This window comes from Notolepis coatsorum (assembly GCF_963971535.1).
Source record: "Notolepis coatsorum genome assembly, chromosome: 13".
NCBI lineage: Eukaryota > Metazoa > Chordata > Actinopteri > Aulopiformes > Paralepididae > Notolepis > Notolepis coatsorum.
The window spans coordinates 127,314,534-127,336,255 of record NC_140177.1 but is presented as its reverse complement, the minus strand read 5'-3'; the positions used below and the strand labels follow the sequence as shown (position 1 = coordinate 127,336,255).

General features: G+C 44.4%; 1 protein-coding gene across 1 annotated transcript in view; it reads left to right on the top strand.

Moving 5' to 3' along the window:
* The window catches only part of LOC311239495 (supervillin-like), a gene marked incomplete at its 5' end in the record, with an annotated part of 302,875 nt that overhangs the window by 133,495 nt on the left and 147,658 nt on the right, over positions 1–21,722 (top strand). Inside the window, 5 exons of the mRNA XM_084327801.1 lie at positions 8,448–8,543; positions 11,411–11,491; positions 15,286–15,463; positions 16,712–16,884; positions 18,345–18,503. Of these exons, the coding sequence (XP_084183927.1) occupies positions 8,448–8,543; positions 11,411–11,491; positions 15,286–15,463; positions 16,712–16,884; positions 18,345–18,503 (687 nt within the window). The remainder of the gene's footprint in view (positions 1–8,447; positions 8,544–11,410; positions 11,492–15,285; positions 15,464–16,711; positions 16,885–18,344; positions 18,504–21,722) is intronic.

Sequence of the window (21,722 nt, the reverse complement as noted above, 5' to 3'; positions counted from 1 at the left end):
ACGCTCTCCACTCCGACCCCCTCTCTAGATAAACCCCTGATTAAACCCCCCACTAGTCCGATAAACACAAATAAAAATAAAAAATTTAAATTCAATAAAGTTATCGGTCGAAAACCACCGTGAGCCTTGGCCCTAATATGAGCCAACTATAAGGGAAAAATTTGCCATTATTATATAATAACTCAACGCCATCCCTGTAACCAACTACTTCTGAATCTGCGTATCAACGTCGCAAAGCTATAGCACAACTGGATAAAATAAAAATAAAAAATAATAAAGCATATCAGAAGATAGGTAGGGCAGGACCCAATCACAGTTAAATTGTGCAAACAGATGCCACTTAAACAGCAACAACAGCCAAAATACGTAAACATTAACGGGTCCCGAATGATTCGGTGCGGGCGATAGCCATAGCATGTTAGTTAGCCCGAGGCTAGCGCGCAAGCTAGTGATGACCAGCCAGCACGCTCGTATCTGAAATGAACATTGTCCAGCTAGCTCGCTAGCTTCCATAGAGGCGACACACACGTACGGCCATGAGGTCAGCATTAGCAAGTAACAGAAGTCCTTGGGATGCCCCGCTAGCTTGGATGGGCAGTTGGCAGTTAGCCTGTTTGGGCATGACAATAAGCATTTGTGAGTAGTCCGCCCTATCAATGTATTTAGGCCCACATCGCCAAGTCACTCACCCGACATAGTTATCAAGCTACAGTCTCGGCTATCCCCCCGAGATATTCCTCCGCTTTAGCCAACGACCAAAATGAACGACGATCATCGCCCTTACACAGCACAGATAATCTCGCGGGGGCGAATAGCGTAGGCCTCAGGCCCAGTTTCCATAGCCTGGCCATGACCACTTTGTATTCGCCTCTCTGTGCTTGAACCTCCGGCGTAAAGTCTTCGAAAATGGCCACTTTGTGATTGCCGAGACCTAGTTTACCCCTTCTGGCATGGGCCGACCGCATGATGAGCTCCCTCTGTTGTAGCCTGTTTAGCTTGACAATGATGGGCCTCGGCTCCTTGTTCACTCCAGGACTGGTCTTGCCCGCTCTGTAGGCCGACTCGCATACGGGTGGGCTGGGGAGGACATCCGCCCCCAGTATTTTCTGCAACAATTCCGGCATGGTCTCCGAGAGACGACCTCCCTCATTGCCCTCCGGTACACCAACAATCCTGATGTTGTAGCGTCTCTCCCGGGACTGCATTTCCACAATTACCGACTGTAGTTTGGCAACGTCAGCCTGCCTAGCCAGCAGGGAGCTCTCCAGACACGCCATCCTCTCGCCCTGTTGTGAGGCCTCTGTCGTTAGCGAGGCTAGTTCGTTAGCATTAGCCGTGGAGGCAGCATGTAGCGACTCCATCTTCTCCCTCAAAGGGTCGACCACCAATCTAATTTCCTCTGACATCTCTCGATCAAAAGATTCCGCCTGTACTTTTCTTTGTGTTTCAGCGAAGCGTACCTCAAAGTCTGCATGGAGTTTGGTCATGACCGAGAGAACAGCTTCACTTATCTCACTGATTCCGGGCGAAGGCGAGGGTAGACCCGGTGGCAGTTTGCCGGCTGGAGTGCTCATGGCTCTGGTCTCCATCGACATTGCAGAAAGTTGAAAAAAGTCGACGAAAGTAGTTGAAACTCGACGACTCAACAAGAAGACCAATAACAAATAAAGATAAAATAAAGACTAATGGGGAGAAAAGTGTATTTTGCACGATAGAAGGGAGCATCCCCTTAACAATTGTTAAGGGGATGCAGACCAGAGAAAGACGTTTGTCTTGTTTACATCAGGGTCCCCCATTTTTAATTCATAGCGACATTTATGACAACAACATTTATGACACAACATACATGACATTTATGGCATAGGGACATACATGACATACAGGTATTTAGTACTGTTACATTTGTGACATATACGATATGCAAATATACAGTACTGTTACCCATAGATCCTGACAGAGAGTATACATATGATGGGGAGGGGACTGTACATTAGGAGGGGGTGGGTGGGTGGGAGAGATATATACATATGGTGGGGAGAGAATATATACATACGGTGGGGAGGAGACTGTACATTAGGAGGGGGTGGGTGGGTGGGAGAGAATATATACATACGGTGGGGAGAAAATAAAACAGACTGGTGAAATAAACAGACTCACATGAATGAACACTAACAAACACTAACAAAATGGCGCTGCTATGTCCGGCTGCCTCTCTGTGTCCTCCGTCGAGACTGTGCTTACTTTTGTTAATTTTTATAGTTTTAAGAGTTTTGTTTGTACCAACTGTTGGTGCATTTAACGTGTATGACCGTCAGTCACTCATAGACATTGGATTATGGAAAACTTACCATCAGCTCGCCGAACAACAACAATGGCCTGCTGAGATCTTGAGAAGGACAGGACCAGACCTCGGCCCAAGCAAGAAGGCAGACGGCGAGGAAGGAGAGCCGGCGTCCGAAACAGACTGCGATCCAGGCGTCACAGAACGCCATTTGCCAGCATATTGTTGGCCAATGTGCAATCAATAGAAAATAAACTGGACAACATCAGAGCACGGATTCAATTCCAAAGAGACGTTAGAGACTGTAACGTTCTCTGCTTCACCGAGACGTGGTTGACGGCGGACATCCCAGACCACGCCATTCAACCGGCCGATCACTTCTTCACTCACCGCAAAGACCGTTCAGAGGAAGATTCCGGTAAAAAGCAGGGAGGTGGAATAGCTTTCATGTTGAACAATAATTGGTGTGATCCAGGCAACGTGAAGGAGCTTTCAAACCACTGCTCCCCAATCCATCAAGTGTCGGCCATTCTTTCTCCCGAGAGTAGACAAATCCGTCCGCGAAGCTCTGAAGGCGCGCACCTCAGCCTACAACGCCGGGCTTGTGGCAGGCAACATGAATGACCACAAGGTGGCGAGATACAATGTTACGAGGACAGTAATAGAGGCAAAAAGGCGCTACAGGGATACAATTTTACTTCAATATGAACAGGCTTACTCTAGAGCTATGTGGCAGGGCCTCAGAACGATGACAGATTAGAAAGGCACCTCCCTCAAACTGAACAGTGACATCCAACTGGCAAATTATCTCAATACCTTCTATGCGAGGTTTGAGCCTGGGAATAACAGCACCAGCCTACAAACCACTGCAATGGATGGGGGGGGGCACTGCTGATGGAGACACAGTGTTCAGGATAACAGAACATGAGGTGAGGAGGACCTTTAAGAAAGTGAATATCAAAACCTTAATTCATCTTTATCTTCCCTTGTTACTAAACAGTCCTGGGAAAAAGACCTGGACATAGAGATCACAGATGTAGACTGGCAGGATGCATGGACCTACGCAAAAAATATCTCTGTTTGCAACCGCACCAAGGCTATTCAAGTTAGAATCTTGCACCGCATTCATATTACCCCTGCCCTTAAGAGTCAAATGGATCCCAATACATCCCCACTTTGATTTAAATGCAAGATATAGACTGGAAACCACGTCCACTGCTTTTGGACCTGTGTAAAGCTTCAGAGCTATTGGTTCGACATCGTAGAGGAACTATCTGACATATTTCACACCCCCATCGAGCTGGATCCCCTCTGCCTTTTACTAGGCCTCCCAGATATTCATATTGCCAATTTCAAACATAAGAGACTGTTCAATCTGCTGACATTTGCTGCTAGGAAGAACATCCTGTTGTTTTGGATCAAGGACGAGGTCCCATCAAAGAGGTCATGGCACAATATCATAATGGAATGCATTCCCTGTGAGTATATCACGTGCATGCTGCATTCCAAGTTGGACACTTTTTATGAAATATGGGGCCCTTATCTGTCACATATTGGACCTGCGCTATCCACCACTGTACTCGCCGGATTTCCCCATTATCCATAACCTCCCAATAGACCAATGCTGCCTTGTTTTGTCTGATTGTGCTGGCATTGTTGCCAAGGGAACCGTAACTGATGCGAAGGTGCTTACATATACACGTACACATGCACACGCTCACACCACACATATACGCATGCACACACATAGAACACACGTCACTCACACACATGCAACATGCAAGCGTAAATTACACAGGCATATCAAACATTCACACATAAAACACGCACATAGGTAGAACACACATATATATAGCACACATAGATAATGCACACACATAAGAGCCACATTTATTTTTAATTTTATTTTTATTATTTTACTTTCTTGTTTGCCTGTCTTGTGCTGTTATTATTGTTGTTGTCATCGTTGTTGTTATTGTTACTATTATTATTATTATTGTTAATGTTATTGTATTGTGATGTCTTGTTCTATGTTGAAAAATGGAAAATAAAAACATTTATTAAAAAAAAGAAAGTGAATATCAGGAAGGCAGCAGGACTGGACGGTATCCCTGGCCGCGTCCTAAAAGTCTGTGCCGACCAACTGGCCCCGGTATTCACTGACATATTTAACCTGTCCTTAGAACAGGCTGTCATCCCCACCTGTCTGAAGAAGTCCACCATTATCCCTGTACCCAAAAAATCCAAGCCTGCTTGCCTCAACAACTACCGCCCTGTAGCTCTCACCTCCATAGCCATGAAGTGCTTTGAGAAGCTAGTGAAGGGCTACATCTGTTCCTCCCTCCCCATCAACCTGGACCCCCTGCAATTTGCATACCACCCCAACGCGTCTATGCCAAATACAACGCAGTTCGGTTTCCGGGTTCCTCTGATTGGCCACTAAGCCCACGTGACCGCGGCTAGCACGCCCCCCTTATCGCCCGCTGCCGCGCTGTGAAGCGGGAGAGCCAGCGAGGCGACGCGAGGCGGTGGTTTCAGCAGCAGCGGCCGTCTTCTTCCGAGGCGGCTCGTTCTTATTAATCCCTAATGTCATGTATGTTGTGTATGTCATAAATGTCGATATGAATTGAAAATGGGGGACCCTGATGTAAACAAGACGAAAGTCTTTCTCTGGTCTGCATCCCCTTAACAATTTTCATTCATTTATTTCTCCCCCACTACTCCCAAAAGTAACACTAAATAGATAAAGTACAACAACGCCAGACTCAAGAAACTGTGTTCCCATTGGATGTGTTCTCATAAACAATGTTTGTTTACACTGCACACGACACTCGAGGCTGCATGGGTGTAATCTCTCCTCTATCAAAGAGGTTGCGTTCAGGAATCGACGTTGTGATGTCCTACGGATCTTCCTCTCTAAAAGCCCCACGCAATACAGCATGTCTTGAATGTTCAGGCAGGAATTCACCGCAAGAAAATGTGTTGCTAATCTTTGTTCAGTACAATATGATTGGAAAAATGAGCTACATCTGGAATGAATAAAGTGATTTATTTTTTTTAACTGTCAATGGTACCAGCGTCTTTTTATCCAGTAGCGCGACTAATATCCATATCAGTTACATCATCCAAGGTATTGTTACTCAATGTTTGTGAGCGTGGTTTGGAGATATTCACAGTAATTGTTAATTCAGTAAAGTAGTCAGATCTACTCTTTATTGAAGGTACTGATATGATATGATTCTACGATTAATACTACAAATGTAATGGTCCTCAATGAGTATAACAATTACACAAAACATTAGCTTTATATCAGCCTTTATGAAAGAAGAAATGGTTTCTTTATACAGTACATAGTCCTATATATATAATTTGAAATAAAAAAATACCATGTTCCTTAGTCCTGTATTATGATCAAACAATTACACAAAAATGCATCCTATATAGACTCATATGCCAAAACATTCAGAAATACCCAAATGATGCGAGTTTGTTTTTTTATGACATGCACAACTACAAGCTTTTAAGAACACTGACATAACCGCTGAATATCACTGAAATCCAAGTTAATGTATATCTTAGAAGTTCTTTGTTTCATCGTACAAACAGCCAAAGCTGTCATGTATGTTGTGTATGTCATAAATGTCGATATGAATTGAAAATGGGGGACCCTGATGTAAACAAGACAAACGTCTTTCTCTGGTCTGCATCCCCTTAACAATTGTGTGTATTGCGCCAAAGGGAACACAGTTTCTTGAGTCTGGCGTTGTTGTACTTTATCTATTTAGTGTTACTTTTGGGAGTAGTGGGGGAGAAATGAATGAATGAATGAAAACTTTATTTAACAGATTGCAGAATGGGTACAAAGTACAATACAGTACGGCGCAATACACACAATTGTTAAGGGGATGCAGACCAGAGAAAGACTTTCGTCTTGTTTACATCAGGGTCCCCCATTTTCAATTCATATCGACATTTATGACATACATGACATTAGGGATTAATAAGAACGAGCCGCCTTGGAAGAAGACGGCCGCTGCTGCTGAAACCACCGCCTTGCATCGCCTCGCTGGCTCTTCCGCTTCACAGCGCGGCAGCGGGCGATAAGGGGGGCGTGCTAGCCGCGGTCACGTGGGCTTAGTGGCCAATCAGAGGAACCCGGAAACCGAACTGCGTTGTATTTGGCATAGACGCCACCCCAACAGGTCCACGGAGGACGCCATAGCCCATGTGCTGCACACAGCAGCATCACACCTGGACAAGAGGCAGGGGAACTATGTGAGAATGCTATTCATCGACTACAGCTCAGCATTCAATACCATAGTCCCCTCCAAACTCATAGCCAAGCTTAGGGACCTGGGCTTGAACTATGACCTATGGCCAGTGGGTCTTGGACTTCCTGACGGGCAGACCCCAGGTGGTGAGAGCAGGCAACTGCACCTCCTCTTCCATTACTCTCAACATAGGGGCCCCCCAGGGCTGTGTCCTGAGTCCCCTCCTCTACTCCCTGTACACACATGACTGTGCGGCACAGCGGAACAACAACACAATCATCAAATTTGCTGACGACACAGTAGTGGTGGGCCTGATCTCTGCAAACGACGAGAGGGCCTACCTGGAGGAGGTTAAGGTTCTAGCGGGATGGTGTCAAGAGAACAGCCTCTCCCTGAATGTCAACAAAACAAAGGAGATGATTGTGGACTTTAGGAGGTCGGGGGTCAGGGACTACAGCCCCCTCAGCATCGACGGGGCACCGGTTGAGAGAGTGAACAGTTTTAAGTACCTCGTAGTCCACATATCTGAGGACTTGACATGGACCACACACATTCCTCAAGAACTTCTACTCATGCACAATAGAGAGCATCCTGACTGGCAATATCACCTCCTGGTTTGGGAATAGCACTGCACAAGACCGCAGCAGACTACAGAGAGTGGCCCGTTCAGCCGAACGCACAATTGGAAGGGGGCTTCCCACTCTCCAAGACATTTACAACAAGCGATGCATGGGCAAGGCTAAGCGAATAATCAAAGACTCCAGCCACCCAAACAACTGCCTCTTTGAACTGCTGCGGTCAGGCAAGCGATACCGGAGTCTCATGGCAAGCACAAAGAGACTCAGAAGGAGCTTCTATCCCCAGGCCATCAGGATGCTCAATGAACAATGAACAATAAGCAAACCATCAACACACCCACAGCGCACATACACTCACTTAAATAAACAACACACTGTAGCACCCACTTTACCACTTTAGACACACTTTACACTTTATATTTATATTATTGGTAAGGAAATTGCACATCATTCTCATTCCTTATTGCACCTCACCACTACAAGGTGGCACCACAAGCTAAGCTATACCTCACCATTTTTGTACCAGCTGTACATACTGTATATATAGATAAATACACTGAACAATTTTGTTGTTTACACTTGTTTACGTACTTGACTTCTTGACTTTCTATTTTATACTTATTATACTTATTTTATACCATCTTGTTATTATCTAGCACACTCTCAGGAGCAACACAGAAAGAAACATTTCTGTATTCTGTATGACAACTAATAAAGAAACTTGAAACTTGAAACTTGAACTTGAGTGAATAAACACGTCCAACCGACGCAGAATGAGCGAAAGTCCGTGAAACAAAATGGCCGACCAGCTAAGCCGGTCGGCAATACTAATGAGACGCTGCCCCATAGTGGCCAGCGATAAACTCTTCAGGCACTGAGATGTTTCATGACCCAATGAGGAACACGCCAACCTTTTGGGAAATTAGCATTTGCCATCTACCCCGGAGTTAGACAAGCAGATACATACCATTTTCTTCTCTGTGCATGCAGTAGGAGTAGGAAGACCCGCACCGTTAGTCTAGCTTAGCGTCATTCACTGGAAGTAGGTTAGTCCAGCTAGCTTGTTCCCAGTTAGCTAACAGTTAGTTTCCAACAGTCACGAAATACACTCCAAATACTCTAAGCTAGGCTAACATGCAGCCAGATAGCTTTCTACTGAACGCACAGAGAGGAAACTGGTATCTATCTTCTTGTCTCTCTCTGGAGAAGACGGTAAGCTAATTTCCCCAAATGTTGGGAGTGTTACTTTAAAAACGGGCTGCTACCCAGACCATTTGTCTTTCCGTTTGTGATTAGATGCTGTTGTTTTGTCCCCAGGACTGGCCGCCTCCGCTGCAGTCATCAGTCCTATCCTGTCCCCCGTCGCCACTAAACTGAAGAGTGGCACCCCCGCCGTCAGTAAACCTCATGAAGGTGAGACGTTATTACATTACATGTGAAGCCGTTAGACAAAGAACCACACACCTTGGAATATTCTCAACCTCCCATGTTGTGTTCATACAGTGTAGTCAACCCCAAATAAGAAACGTTTCACCTAAACACCTGAAAGAATACAAAGCTTTTACCCATGAATTATGTCTCAAGGATTCTTGTCATAGAAATCTGCCGACAACAAACTATCATTACACATGGGCAAAACAGAGTCCATTCTCTTCGGATCAAATAACAAACTCAGCAAGACCAACGGCTTCTCAGTTACAGTGGGTGACAATATTGTCACAAGGAAAGATGAAATTACCTACCTGGGTTCCATCCTAGAGGCTAATCTTTCCTGTGACAAAATGGCATCCAATGTAATAAAAAAAGTCAACCAACGAACTCGATTCTTGTACCGGATCTCCTCTCTGGTAAACAAGAATACCCTGAAGACTCTGGCAGGAGCACTCATTCAAGGGTACTACGACTATGCTTGCACCTCATGGTACCAAAGCACCTCAAAGGCACTAAAAACCAAATTACAAACATCACAAAACAAACTAGTCAGACTACTGCTTGACCTGACTCCTAGAACCCACCTCACCCCTGCCCACTTTGCCAAACTAGGATGGCTTAGAGTAGACGACAGAGTACAGCAACTTGCAATGGGCCTGGTCTACAAGATACACTACACCAGGGGTTCCCAAACTTTTCAGGCCGGGACCCAGAAAATAAGGCGTCAGAGAGCCGCGGCCCAATGCACATCGTCAGGATTAAAAAATAATAATAATTTGCCAGGCGACCGATTTTTTAAGCCAAATATCACTTCAATCCTATTAAGTTAGTTCAAGTTAGTTATTCATTTATATGTGCTATTTATGAGAGGGCTAACTTGTTGCAAAATAATAATGATAATAATAATAGCCTCATAGGCGGCTACGTGGCGTAGTGGGCAAGGCGCTCGCCACGAATGCAGAGATGCTGGGCTCGCCTGTTCGAGCCCAGCGCTCCACATTGCTTTCAGTTTAGCTGGTCGTTCATACTAATACACATTGGCCGTATTAGGGGGTGGGAAACTGATGGGTGGGGATCGGGCGTTGTGGACAGCGACTCCTACAGGTCGGTTGGTGCGCCTGCGCAGTAGAATCAGGAAGTGTCGGGGGCAGCGTGAGCCTCCCACGCGTTACTCCTCGCCACTGAGAGATCGAGCTGCGCAGGTGAAAAGATGCGACTGCTGTTACCTCAAGTACCGGAGGACACTTGTGCTATGTATGACTTAGTCCACATTGCAGCCGGCTTGTGGGAGGCAAGAAACAGCGTTCGTGACAGGGGAGGGTTGAATTGGATGATACGAAATTGGGATGGGAGAAAATATAGAAAATGGGAGAAAAAGTGGATAAAAAAAAGAAATAATAATAGCCTCATTAAAATACTATTGTTGCTTCGGTTGTTTTCAGCGTTTTATGTGCATAATCTGTTATTTAGTTTGAAATGTTCGTTGAAATAAGTAGATTTTTCGTTTTTGTTTATTTATTAAGTTAATATAAAACCATATAGTCACATTTTAGAATACAATAGAATAGAATTTTAGAATACAACTAGAGACACTGTCCTGGCCTGCTTCTAAGTTTAGTGGCCTAAAAAAAAAAAAAAAAAAAAAAATTAAATCATCTCGCGGCCCTCCCGTGGCTGCTCGCGGCCCACCTTTGGGTGGCGACCCCGACTTTGGGAACCACTGCACTACACGACCAAGGTACCCATGTACATGTCAAAATACTTCCCAAAGGTCAGTGAATACCACGATCACAACACCAGAGTGAGCTCCACAAATCATGTTAAACCCAGATTCGGCTCAAACAAGGGACTAAACACGTTTTGCAATTATGCCACATCAATGTGGAACGCCCTACCCAAAGCTGTAAAGGAATGTGAATCACTACCCACCTTCAAAAACACTCTCAAAGAACACCTACGGGAGACTGCAATTCGAAACTGGCCCCTACAAATGTCCTAACCCAGTTGTACAGTAAAGACCAAGTATGGCTTTGTCAGTATTCCAATGTACAGTGTACAGTGTCGTCGTCCCCACTACCCAACCCCCCCCCCCCTACACCTCCAATGTACAGCCCCACCCACCCTACCCCACCCCACCTACCCAACCTCCTCCAATGTACAGTTTCTATGTCAAATGTATATACACTCTTTTTCTGGACACTTTTTGTATCACAAACAGTACTGTATTTGCAAATCTGGTATGTCATAAATGTATAGATGTAGCAGTACTGTCAATCTGTATGTCGTGTGTGTCATATGATGAATTGAAAATGGGGGACCCTGATGTAAACAAGACGAAAGTCTTTCTCTGGTCTGCATCCCCTTAACAATTGTATGTATTGAGCTGTACTGTACTGTACCCATTCTGCAATCTGTTAATAAACTTTTCAATCAATCAATCAATAGCTACAGTTATTTAGTTTAATGTTTGTCATACATTGCTTTCTCTCTTGGATACCAGTCTTGTGTATTGAGTCCTTCATTCATGTACATTTTACTGTATATTTCTGTATATTTTTGGGTGTATAGTTTATATTTAAGATTTTAGAATGTATATAGATACCTGAATGTATATCCCGGACCGTATTTTATTCTTTATTTTATTTTTATTTTTAATATTATTATATTCTTATTTGAGTCCTATTGACTACCTAAATGGTTATTGTTGTTCAATGTGAGCGATCTGTAGTGCGAATTTCCCTCGGGATTAATAAAGGATTTCTATTCTATTCTATTCTATTCTATTCTATTCTATTCTATTCTATGTATGTGTCCATATAGCCATGAAGATTGATTTATGCCTCTTGTAGAAATTGAGGCCAAGCCAGAGATGGAGTCTGATAAGAAACTAGACAAGTTGGAGACCTTCCTGGGACGCCTGAATAGCAAAGGTAAATGCTTCCATCCTTAAGGCCCTCCCATAGTCGAGCGGAATGTACGCGGACTCTTTGAGCTTTCATAGTCGAGTGGACCTCCGCGTACCAATTTCCTACATGTCTTGCGCCAGTTTACACAATTTTTCCCACACTGTTTAGACTTCTGTCATGTCGTCGTCATCCCATGTCAAAATAAAGAGTCTAGGTTATGTTTCCAATATTTCGAAATAAGACTGGCAGTTTTACACACTTAGAAAAGCTATTCAAACTTCTCAAGTTTCCTCAGATGATGAAAAAAGACATGGTCCAAATGTATATGAATTGGAATGGATGACGATTAGCAATAGTAAAACGTTTAACGTTTATTTAGCGCCATCTACCTGCCAACGTTTTACCGGACCAATCCTACCCATTAATCATGATCCTGCCCTACTCTCACTTGGCACGGAGCGAGTGTTCAGAGTAAAATGCAGATCGTGTCACATTAAATGCAGGTCGATGTCAACCAAAATGCAGAGCAGCGTTTTGTGTGACACCAAGTGAGCGTCACGGACGTCCGCACGTTCGAAAATTGGAGCTTCGCACTTGGAGTCCGCTTTGAGTCTGATTTGAGTCGGCGCGGACCTCCGCGGAGTCCGGTCCGCGTACGTTCCGCTCGACTATGGGAGGGCCTTTACTGTCTGAGGCATAGATATATATAACTAGATGGTGCAAGGCGGAATCTCCAGCATAGTTTACCGGCGGCCATCTTGTCACAGGCAGCATGCCCACTCATAACATGAATGTCTATGGTGCATGTACTATTGAAATAACCAGCTTGCTCAATTTTCAACCGATTTACAAACGGTTTGGTCTATTACAAACGGTTTGGTTTATTACAGACGTTATTAACGTGGCTATGATTCAGGATGCTTGGATATGTTGAAATAATTTTCATATGAAAGTCCATTATAAGTATGCAGTATGATAACTGAATCTTTGATATTTATAACAAACCAAACCGTTTGAAAATCGGTTGAAAATTTTGCAAGCTATGGTTATTTAAATAGTACATGCACCATAGACATTCATGTTATGAGTAGTTTTGCTGCCTGTGGCAAGATGGCCGCCATGTGGCAATGTCGGTCTCCATTGGCCAGCAGCGCAGGTGAGTCATCTAGCCTTTCTATATGTCTATGGTCTGAGGTGTGTCATGTTCCCTCCCCTCAACCTCTCCCCCTTGCCCAGAGGAACAGAAGGCTTTACCTTATAGTCTCCAGAGGGCTCACCTAAAGAGGACTACCATCCATTTACAACACTGAAATACTATGATAAAAAGCAAAACGTTCAGAAGATAGATTACCAATTTCCTCTCTGTGTGTTCAGTAGAAAGCTATCTGGTTGCAAGCTAGCCTAGCTTAGCACAAATGGATGGACACGGATATGGACCACTAGCCTAGCTTAAAACTCCAGGAGAGGTGTTTTTGGCCAACAGCTAGGCTAGTGGTCCATATCCGCTTCCATTCATTTGATATCTATCTTCTTGTCTGACTTTGGAGAAGACAGTAAACGCATTTCCCATAATAATTTATCAAATGTTTCCCGAATCCTATTATTATTTGGATAACGTGATAATTGGAGATGTGTGTTTTTCGAGCTCGGCCACATCACACAGGAAACTCACTAGAGCAGACCTCTAGTGAACTGCAGACACTATTTCCTCAACTAATGCTTCAACTGTCCTCGAGTTGTGGAGCTGTTCACTAGAGGTCCGCTCTCCGCCAACGTTTCTCCTGGGGTCGACGTGGCGGAGCTCTCGAGACAGGTTAAAAAACCCTGTTAACTCATTCGGGGCCATCCACGTAATATTACGTGTTTGCCCGACAACCGTTGGATGCCAGCCACGTAATATTATGTTTTTGGTTCGTTTTTTCTTTTTATTTGATATTAATATCCTATTCACTGTCACAGAGCTGTATTTTGGCTGGAAAGGGCATATTGGGAGTCCGAAGGTGCAGTACCGGCCAGATCCTGGTAGTGGCGCTGTCTCGAGAATGCAGTAACCCCTGTTGCAGACCAGGTGTCACACTGAAATCTCTCCGGGCAGACTTTTTTGTTAGTCTGAAACGAGGGCTTCACTCAGTCGCATGGAATACTCTTTGGGATGCCGAATTCATTATGCAGTAAAGGATTATGGCATGGGCCAATGGACATATGATCTACCAGATGGCGAGCAAATAATTGGAAAATTCTTTTTGGAATCCAACCGGCCAAATGTAAGAGCAATTTGACGTCAATTTCAGCTTGATCTAATAGCCATCCCCCAGATCAGCCTATGTTGTGGTAATAACGAATGCCGTTATTGGCAATCAATTAATCAGAAACGACTTCCCCCATCGTGTGTAGGGACGAGACGCCAATGGATTTAACGTTATTAGCTTAGCGCCTTATAAATAGCCTTGCAGGAATTATCCCAGATAATTCCGATATAACACTCATATTCACCACGGTATAAAACGGGAACGTATTGATGAAAAAAATATTTCTTTTATGCATCTTGAACGGAAGGTTCTTACTGTCAATTGACAATGATATTGGATACATAGCTATAATATAAAATATAGATTTAGCTCTACAAACAACGTGACGCACAGTGAAAAGTTGTAATGGAAAGCTGGCCTAACTACAGCGGGCCCAGTCTAATAGCTGGCACTGATTGAGTTAAGATAGTAAATTGTAACAATCTTACCCTTTTTTTAAAAACAAACATGTTATATTACGTTGTTACTCAGAAAAAGTTATAATATGCGCATTACCCCAAACACTGCTGCCAAAGAGCCCCAAACACTGCTACCAAAAAGCCCCCAAACACTGCTGCCAAAAAGCCCCCAAACACTGCTGCCAAAGAGCCCCCAAATACTGCTGTCAAAAAGCCACCAAACACTGCTGTCAAAAAGCCACCAAACACTGCTGTCAAAAAGCCCACAAACACTGCTGCCAAAGAGCTACCAAACACTGCTGCCAAAGAGCCCCCAAATACTTCTGTCAAAGAGCCACCAAACACTGCTGCCAAAGAGCCACCAAACACTGCTGCCAAAGAGCCACCAAACACTGCTGCCAAAGAGCCACAAAACAAAGCTGCCAAAAAGCCACCAAACACTGCTGCCAAAGAGCCACCAAACACTGCTGCCAAAGAGCCACAAAACAAAGCTGCCAAAAAGCCACCAAACACTGCTGCCAAAGAGCCACCAAACACTGCTGCCAAAGAGCCACCAAACACTGCTGCCAAAAAGCCCCCAAACACTGCTGTCAAAAAGCCACCAAACACTGCTGCCAAAGAGCCACAAAACAAAGCTGCCAAAAAGCCACCAAACACTGCTGCCAAAGAGCCCCCAAACACTGCTGCCAAAGAGCCACCAAACACTGCTGCCAAAGAGCCACCAAACACTGCTGCCAAAGAGCCACCAAACACTGCTGCCAAAAAGCCCCCAAACACTGCTGCCAAAGAGCCACCAAACACTGCTGCCAAAAAGCCACCAAACACTGCTGTCAAAAAGCCCCCAAACACTGCTGCCAAAGAGCCACCAAACACTGCTGCCAAAAAGCCCCCAAACACTGCTGCCAAAGAGCCACCAAACACTGCTGCCAAAGAGCCCCCAAACACTGCTGTCAAAAAGCCCCCAAACTTGCTCTGCAGCCGCCGTGTCCTGACCTCTGATGAAACACACATGTGTAGGACTCTGTGTGTCTAGGAGGGATATGCCGCAACTCACATTTCAATTGTCCTGACAATAAATTTATATTCTCTCTTCTGTCTGCTTTTCTCCCAGTGGTTGGTCTACAGGAGACCACCCTGACCGTCACTGAGATGGCGGTGAAGGAGGTCATGAAACTAGACGATGAGATCTTCTCCAAATTCTACCGACACGTGACTGAGTTCCCGCGCATGCCCACCAGGATCGACATCAGCGAGGACTTTGATGCCATCTTTGGCTCTCAGGCACCCATGTAAGCAGACCGCATTAACTCCTAATGAAGAGCACGTCTTCATGCTTCTCTGAACGGCTCTTTGTATCTTAACCCTTTCACTACCACACTACAGAAGGTTAACTCTTTCACTGCTGCGCGACAAAGGGTTAAAGCCATTTAGTATCCAACATTTAAATATTTGAACACACTCATAGCCCTTTTACACCAGCCAGGCTCCGTGCTGGAGCCGGTTCCCGAACGTAATCTCGCACCGGCCGGCGCGCTCAGACCGCGATTAATTGGTTCAGAACGTGACAAATCGGTGCTCAGCTGGCACCGGAAAATAGTTGTTTTTTCCTTGCGAACCGTGACATCATCAGTGGGCGTGTCATATTCTAGGCTGTGAAGACTGGGAAAGTAGAGAGTCGGCATTGCACTCAACCGATTCATTCAACAGGAAGCGATTTGCGAGTACAATACACCATCCAACCAGAGTGGATAAAGAAATGCTCCAGAAATGAATATGCGTAGGGAAAGGCTTAACGAGTCAGTGCGAGAGCGCACACACAAAAGCACACATGCACACACCATGATATCTGATTTATTAATGCCAAATAATGGACGACGACCGCAATTGGCACTTGAAAAGTGTAAATGATGGATTAGTCAGTAGTAATTCATGATGGCCTGTTTAGCTCAGCTGGTTAGTGTGCTGCCTGTGGAGCGAACGGTCCCGAGTTTGAATCTCTTGCTTACTTTTTTTTTTACTTGCTTACTACTGACTAATCCATAATTTACACTTTTCAAGTGCCAATTGCGGTTGTCGTCCATTATTTGGCGTTAATAAATCAGATATCATGCTATTATGTCATGTTCTACAGTAGGACTTACTACTATATGATACCCATTAAAACAAGTCATTAGAATAATAGAAGCATACTTTGCTGGAACGATTCATTTCAAACGTATACAGCGTGTGTGCGCTCTCGCGCTGAGGCTCGCTCTCCACGCATTATTTCTACCTCCGCCTGGGTAACGCCCCCATTGATGACGGAGACGGTGGAATGTTGGTTCTGCTTAAATGGGTGTAAACGCGGGGTGGTTCGCCAGAGAGCACCAAGGTTCAGAGGGTTCAGAACGGAGCTGGAGCTTGAACCGGAGCCCGGGCGGTTTAAAATCGCTAACAGTAAAACCTTTTCATATAAAGCCAAACAGTGCAGGGAGAACAATACCTTATTCTCTATATCATTATACCACGGTTCCTGTTGACCTACCCTCCCCACCCAGGTTGACCTCTGCCATGGGGAAGCACAGGCGGTCAGTGCGTCCGTCCAGGAACGTCCAGGCGTCCCGGAACCCAGTGAAGATGCTGGCTGCCAGGGAGGACATCAGGCAGGAGTACATGGAGCAGAGGCTCAACGTGGCCCAGCTGGAGAGGCAGAGGATCAAGGCCGAGAAGAGTGAGTTCACACAGAGAGAGAGAGAGAGAGAGAGAGAGAGAGAGAGAGAGAGAGAGAGAGAGAGAGAGAGAGAGAGAGAGAGAGAGAGAGAGAGAGAGAGAGAGAGAGAGAGAGAGAGAGAGAGAGAGAGAGAGAGAGAGAGAGAGAGAGAGAGAGAGAGAGAGAGAGAGAGAGAGAGAGAGAGAGAGAGAGAAGGGAGGACATCAGGCAGGAGTACACAGAGCAGAGGCTCAACGTGGCCCAGCTGGAGAGACAGAGGATCAAGGCCGAGAAGAGTGAGCTGACAGATGATTCTGTGTGGGAGAGTGAGAGAGTGAGAGAGAGAGAGAGAGAGAGAGAGAGAGAGAGAGAGAGAGAGAGAGAGAGAGAGAGAGAGAGAGACAGAGAGAGACTCTGGTTTCCTCCAGATCATCTGGTTTCCTCCAGGTTCTCTGGTTTCAGCAACGTCAGTGAGTTTGCGGATGTTGTTGTTAGCTTCATAGCAACATTAGCTAACAGCATCGTCCCCACGAAGAGGGTTCGGTTGTTTCCGAACCAGAAACCGTGGGTTGACAATTCCATCCGAGTCGCCCTGAATGCTCGCACTGCTGCTTACAACGCTGGCCGTGCATCCGGAAATATGAACGAGTACAAGGCAGCAGCATACAGTTTGCGCAAGGCGGGGAAGGCTGCAAAACGGAGATATGGGAACAGGCTGGAGACACAGATGGATCAGAACGACACCAGGGACTTATGGCGGGGACTACGGACGATAACTGACTACAAGGTCAGCCCCTCCTCAATCGTGAGTGCTGACGCCTCCCTAGCGAACAAGCTCAACTCCTTTTATGCACTGGTGGCACTCACCTCTGTGGTCATGAAATGCTTTGAGAGGCTGGTCAAGGACTACATCTGTGCCTCCCTCCCTAGTACCATGGACCCATTGCAGTTTGCATACAAGACAAACAGGTCCACTGACGACGTGGTCTCCCAGGTACTGCACAACACCCTTTCTCACCTTGATAGTCAGAAGGGGGCTATGTGAGATTGCTGTTCATTGACTATAGTTCAGCTTTCAATACCATAGTCCCCAGCAGACTGGCTGACAAGTTGATTGATCTGGGTCTGAACTCCACCCTGAGCGCCTGGATCCTGGACTTTCTGACCGACAGGCCCCAGGTAGTCAGGGTGGGTGGACACACCTCCAATTCAATCACCCTGAGCATCGGGTCTCCCCAGGGCTGTGTGCAGCACAAAATGCCAGTAATAAAATAAAAGTTACATTTAATTTGAGGTGTGTGTGTGTGTGTGTGTGTGTGTGTGTGTGTGTGTGTGTGTGTGTGTGTGTGTGTGTGTGTGTGTGTGTGTGTGTGTGTGTGTGTGTGTGTGTGTGTGTGTGTGTGTGTGTGTGTGTGTGTGTGTGTGTGTGTGTGTGTGTGTGTGTGTGTGTGTGTGTGTGTGTGTGTGTGTGTGTGTTTCAGTGACCAAGAGTACATCAGAGTACTCTGAAGCGGCTCTGGCAGGTCTGGCCAGCAAGGAGACCTTCAGCAGCGTGAACCTGCGCAGTGTCAACATCACGGAGCAGATGTCCAACAACAGCGCTGTGCCTTACAAGAACCTCATGCTCATGCAGGTCAAAGGTGAACATTTATTTTTTATTTTATTAATTACATTTCATTTTATTTTTATTTATTCGTACATGGAATTATTACAGTCCCAACAGTACATATTAATATGCTCCACTAAATTCCATGGCCGAAAGGAACAGGAAGAAGAAAATTCTTATTTGTACCTGTCCCTACACACATACAGTACACTGATAGACTAAATGCAATGTTTACCAAACCAAACAAAATGTACATACTTATTTTGCAGAAATGGAAACATCAACACAATAAATTTTACATAAATAAATACATTTTGTATCAGTTAAATTGCATAGGTTCATTCATTTATACACACACACACACACACACACATTTATCTATATATTTATATAATGTATTATTCTATATTATACTTCTATATACTATATAATTGTATTATTTAAATTAAATCATACTATTTATACTACACTATATTGGTACACAGTATTATACAATATTTGAATATATTATTATTCTATGTTACGCTGCTATATACTATATTACTATACTCCTACTAGCCTATACTGTAATGCTATGCTATATTAATTACACGTTCCAGTGACCTTTTTGATGTTGACGACACCATGAGTCAAGGTCATGTTCCTACCACGCTTCTGCACATCCTTGTGATTGAAGCGCTCTTTTCAACGATCCTTTCATCCTTCCATTGAATTTAATGCCATTGCTAGAACAAAACACTCTGTGTCACAGCCGAGCCCCAGTTTGTGGCTGCACCACTTTATAAATCAAACCTACATCCTTGGCCGTGCCTATACGTACCAATACATCCCAACATATTCAACCCCCCCCCCCCTTGTATTTTCATTACAAAATTCACTTGTAATGTGTTGTCACTGACTACTACGCTCTGGGCTGTTCGTAAGAGCAATAAAATAATTAATTATTATTAATTATTCAATAAAATAAGAAAACAATGGAGTGAAGGCTAACAACACAGCTCTACTGTTATTGGTTAATATTCAAATCAAGCCCCTCCTCCTGCTGCCTGGTCCTGAACCCGACATCCTGATTCACTCCACATAGACCACATCAAGAGCCTAGAGAAAAGTCTTCTGGCCAGGGGCTTTCTTTTCAGAGAACCTAGAGAAAAGTGTTCTGACCAGGGGCTTTCTTTTTAGAGAGTCTAGAGAAAAGTGTTCTGGCCAGGGGCTTTCTTTTTAGAGAACCTAGAGAAAAGTGTTCTGACCAGGGGCTTTCTTTTTAGAGAGTCTAGAGAAAAGTGTTCTGGCCAGGGTATTTCTTTTTAGAGAATCTAGAGAAAAGTGTTCTGAGCAGGGGCTTTCTTTTTAGAGGGTCTAGAGAAAAGTGTTCTGGCCAGGGGCTTTCTTTTTAGAGAACCTAGATAAAAGTGTTCTGGCCAGGGGCTTTCTTTTTAGAGAGTCTAGAGAAAGGTGTTCTGAACAGGGGCTTTCTTTTTAAAGAACCTAGATAAATGTGTTCTGGCCAGGGGCTTTCTTTTTAGAGAGCCTAGAGAAAGGTGTTCTGGCCAGGGGCTTTCTTTTTAGAGAACCTAGAGAAAGGTGTTCTGAACAGGGGCTTTCTTTTTAGAGAACCTATAGAGAAAGGTGTTCTGAACAGGGGCTTTCTTTTTAGAGAACCTCAAGAAACCCTTACTTTACTTAAGTAGAATTTGAATGGAGGACTTTTGTACTTTTACTGGATTTTAGTGAGCCTCAGTGAGCTTGTACATACAGGAGCTCAACCCAGTTGGCTTTGCATTAGTTTGTGGCTAACTATCTGGAGTTAGTATGAGGAACAGCATGGATTCTGACTAACTACCTGGAGCTAGTATGAGGAACAGCATGGATTCTGACTAACTACCTGGAGATAGTATGAGAAACAGCATGGATTGTAGCTAACTATCTGGAGTTAGTATGAGGAACAGCATGGATTCTGACTAACTACCTGGAGATAGTATGAGAAACAGCATGGATTGTAGCTAACTATCTGGAGTTAGTATGAGGAACAGCATGGATTCTGACTAACTATCTGGAGCTAGTATAAGGAACAGCATGGTTTCAAGTTCAAGTTCAAGTTTCTTTATTAGTTGTCATACAGAAATACATGATACTTTTGTATGAAATGCTTCTTTCTGTTTTGCTCCTGAGAGGTAAAAATAGATAATTATAAAAAGTATAAAATAGAAAGTCAAGTACTTAAACAAGTGTAAACAAGACGAACATTTGCAATATACATATGTACAATATACAATGCAGAGTAGTTACAATACAATATAAATGGGATGAGGTAAATGGGATGAGGTAGCTTGTGGTGCAATATACAATGCAGAGGTTACAATACAGTATACATGGGATGAGGTAAATGGGATGAGGTAGCTTGTGGTGCCACCTAGTGGTGGTGGTAAGGTAAGGTGCAAGGCTTGGCTATGTGCAATGAGTTGCCAATAATATATAAATATAAAGTGTGTTAGTGTCTAAAGTGTGTAAAGTGGGTGTTACAGTGAGTTGTCCATTTAAAGTGGGTGTGTACGTGTGGGTGTGTGTGCTGTGAGTGTGTTTGATGGTTTGTTACATAGTGTTAAATGTCATTGAGCATCCTGAGGGCCTGGGGATAGAAGCTCTTTCTGATTGATTGATTGATTGAAAACTTTATTAACAGATTGCAGAATGGGTACAGTACAGTACAGCTCAATACATACAATTGTTAAGGGGATGCAGACCAGAGAAAGACTTTCGTCTTGTTTACATCAGGGTCCCCCATTTTCAATTCATCGTAACATATATGACATACATGACATACAGATAGACAGAACTGCTACATCTATACATTTATGACATATCAGATTTGCAAATACAGTACTGTTTGTGATACAAAAAGAGTCCAGAAAAAAAAAGTATATACATTTGATGTAGAAACTGTACATTGGATTGGGTAGGTGGGGGTGGGGGGGGACTGTACATTGGAGGTGGTTGGGGGGGGGGGGGGGGGGGTTGGGTAGGAGTGGGGGGGGGGGGGTTGGGTAGGAGGGGTGGGTGGGCGACACTGTACAACTGTACAAACAAAACTGTACATTGGATTATTGACAAGACCATACTTGGTAATTTACTGTACATTGGAGGGGGTTGTGTTCGGACATTTACAGGGGCCAGTTTCGAGTTGCAGTCTCCCTTAGGTGTTTTTTGAGAGTGTTTTTGAAAGTGGGTAGTGATTCACATTCCTTTACAGCTTTGG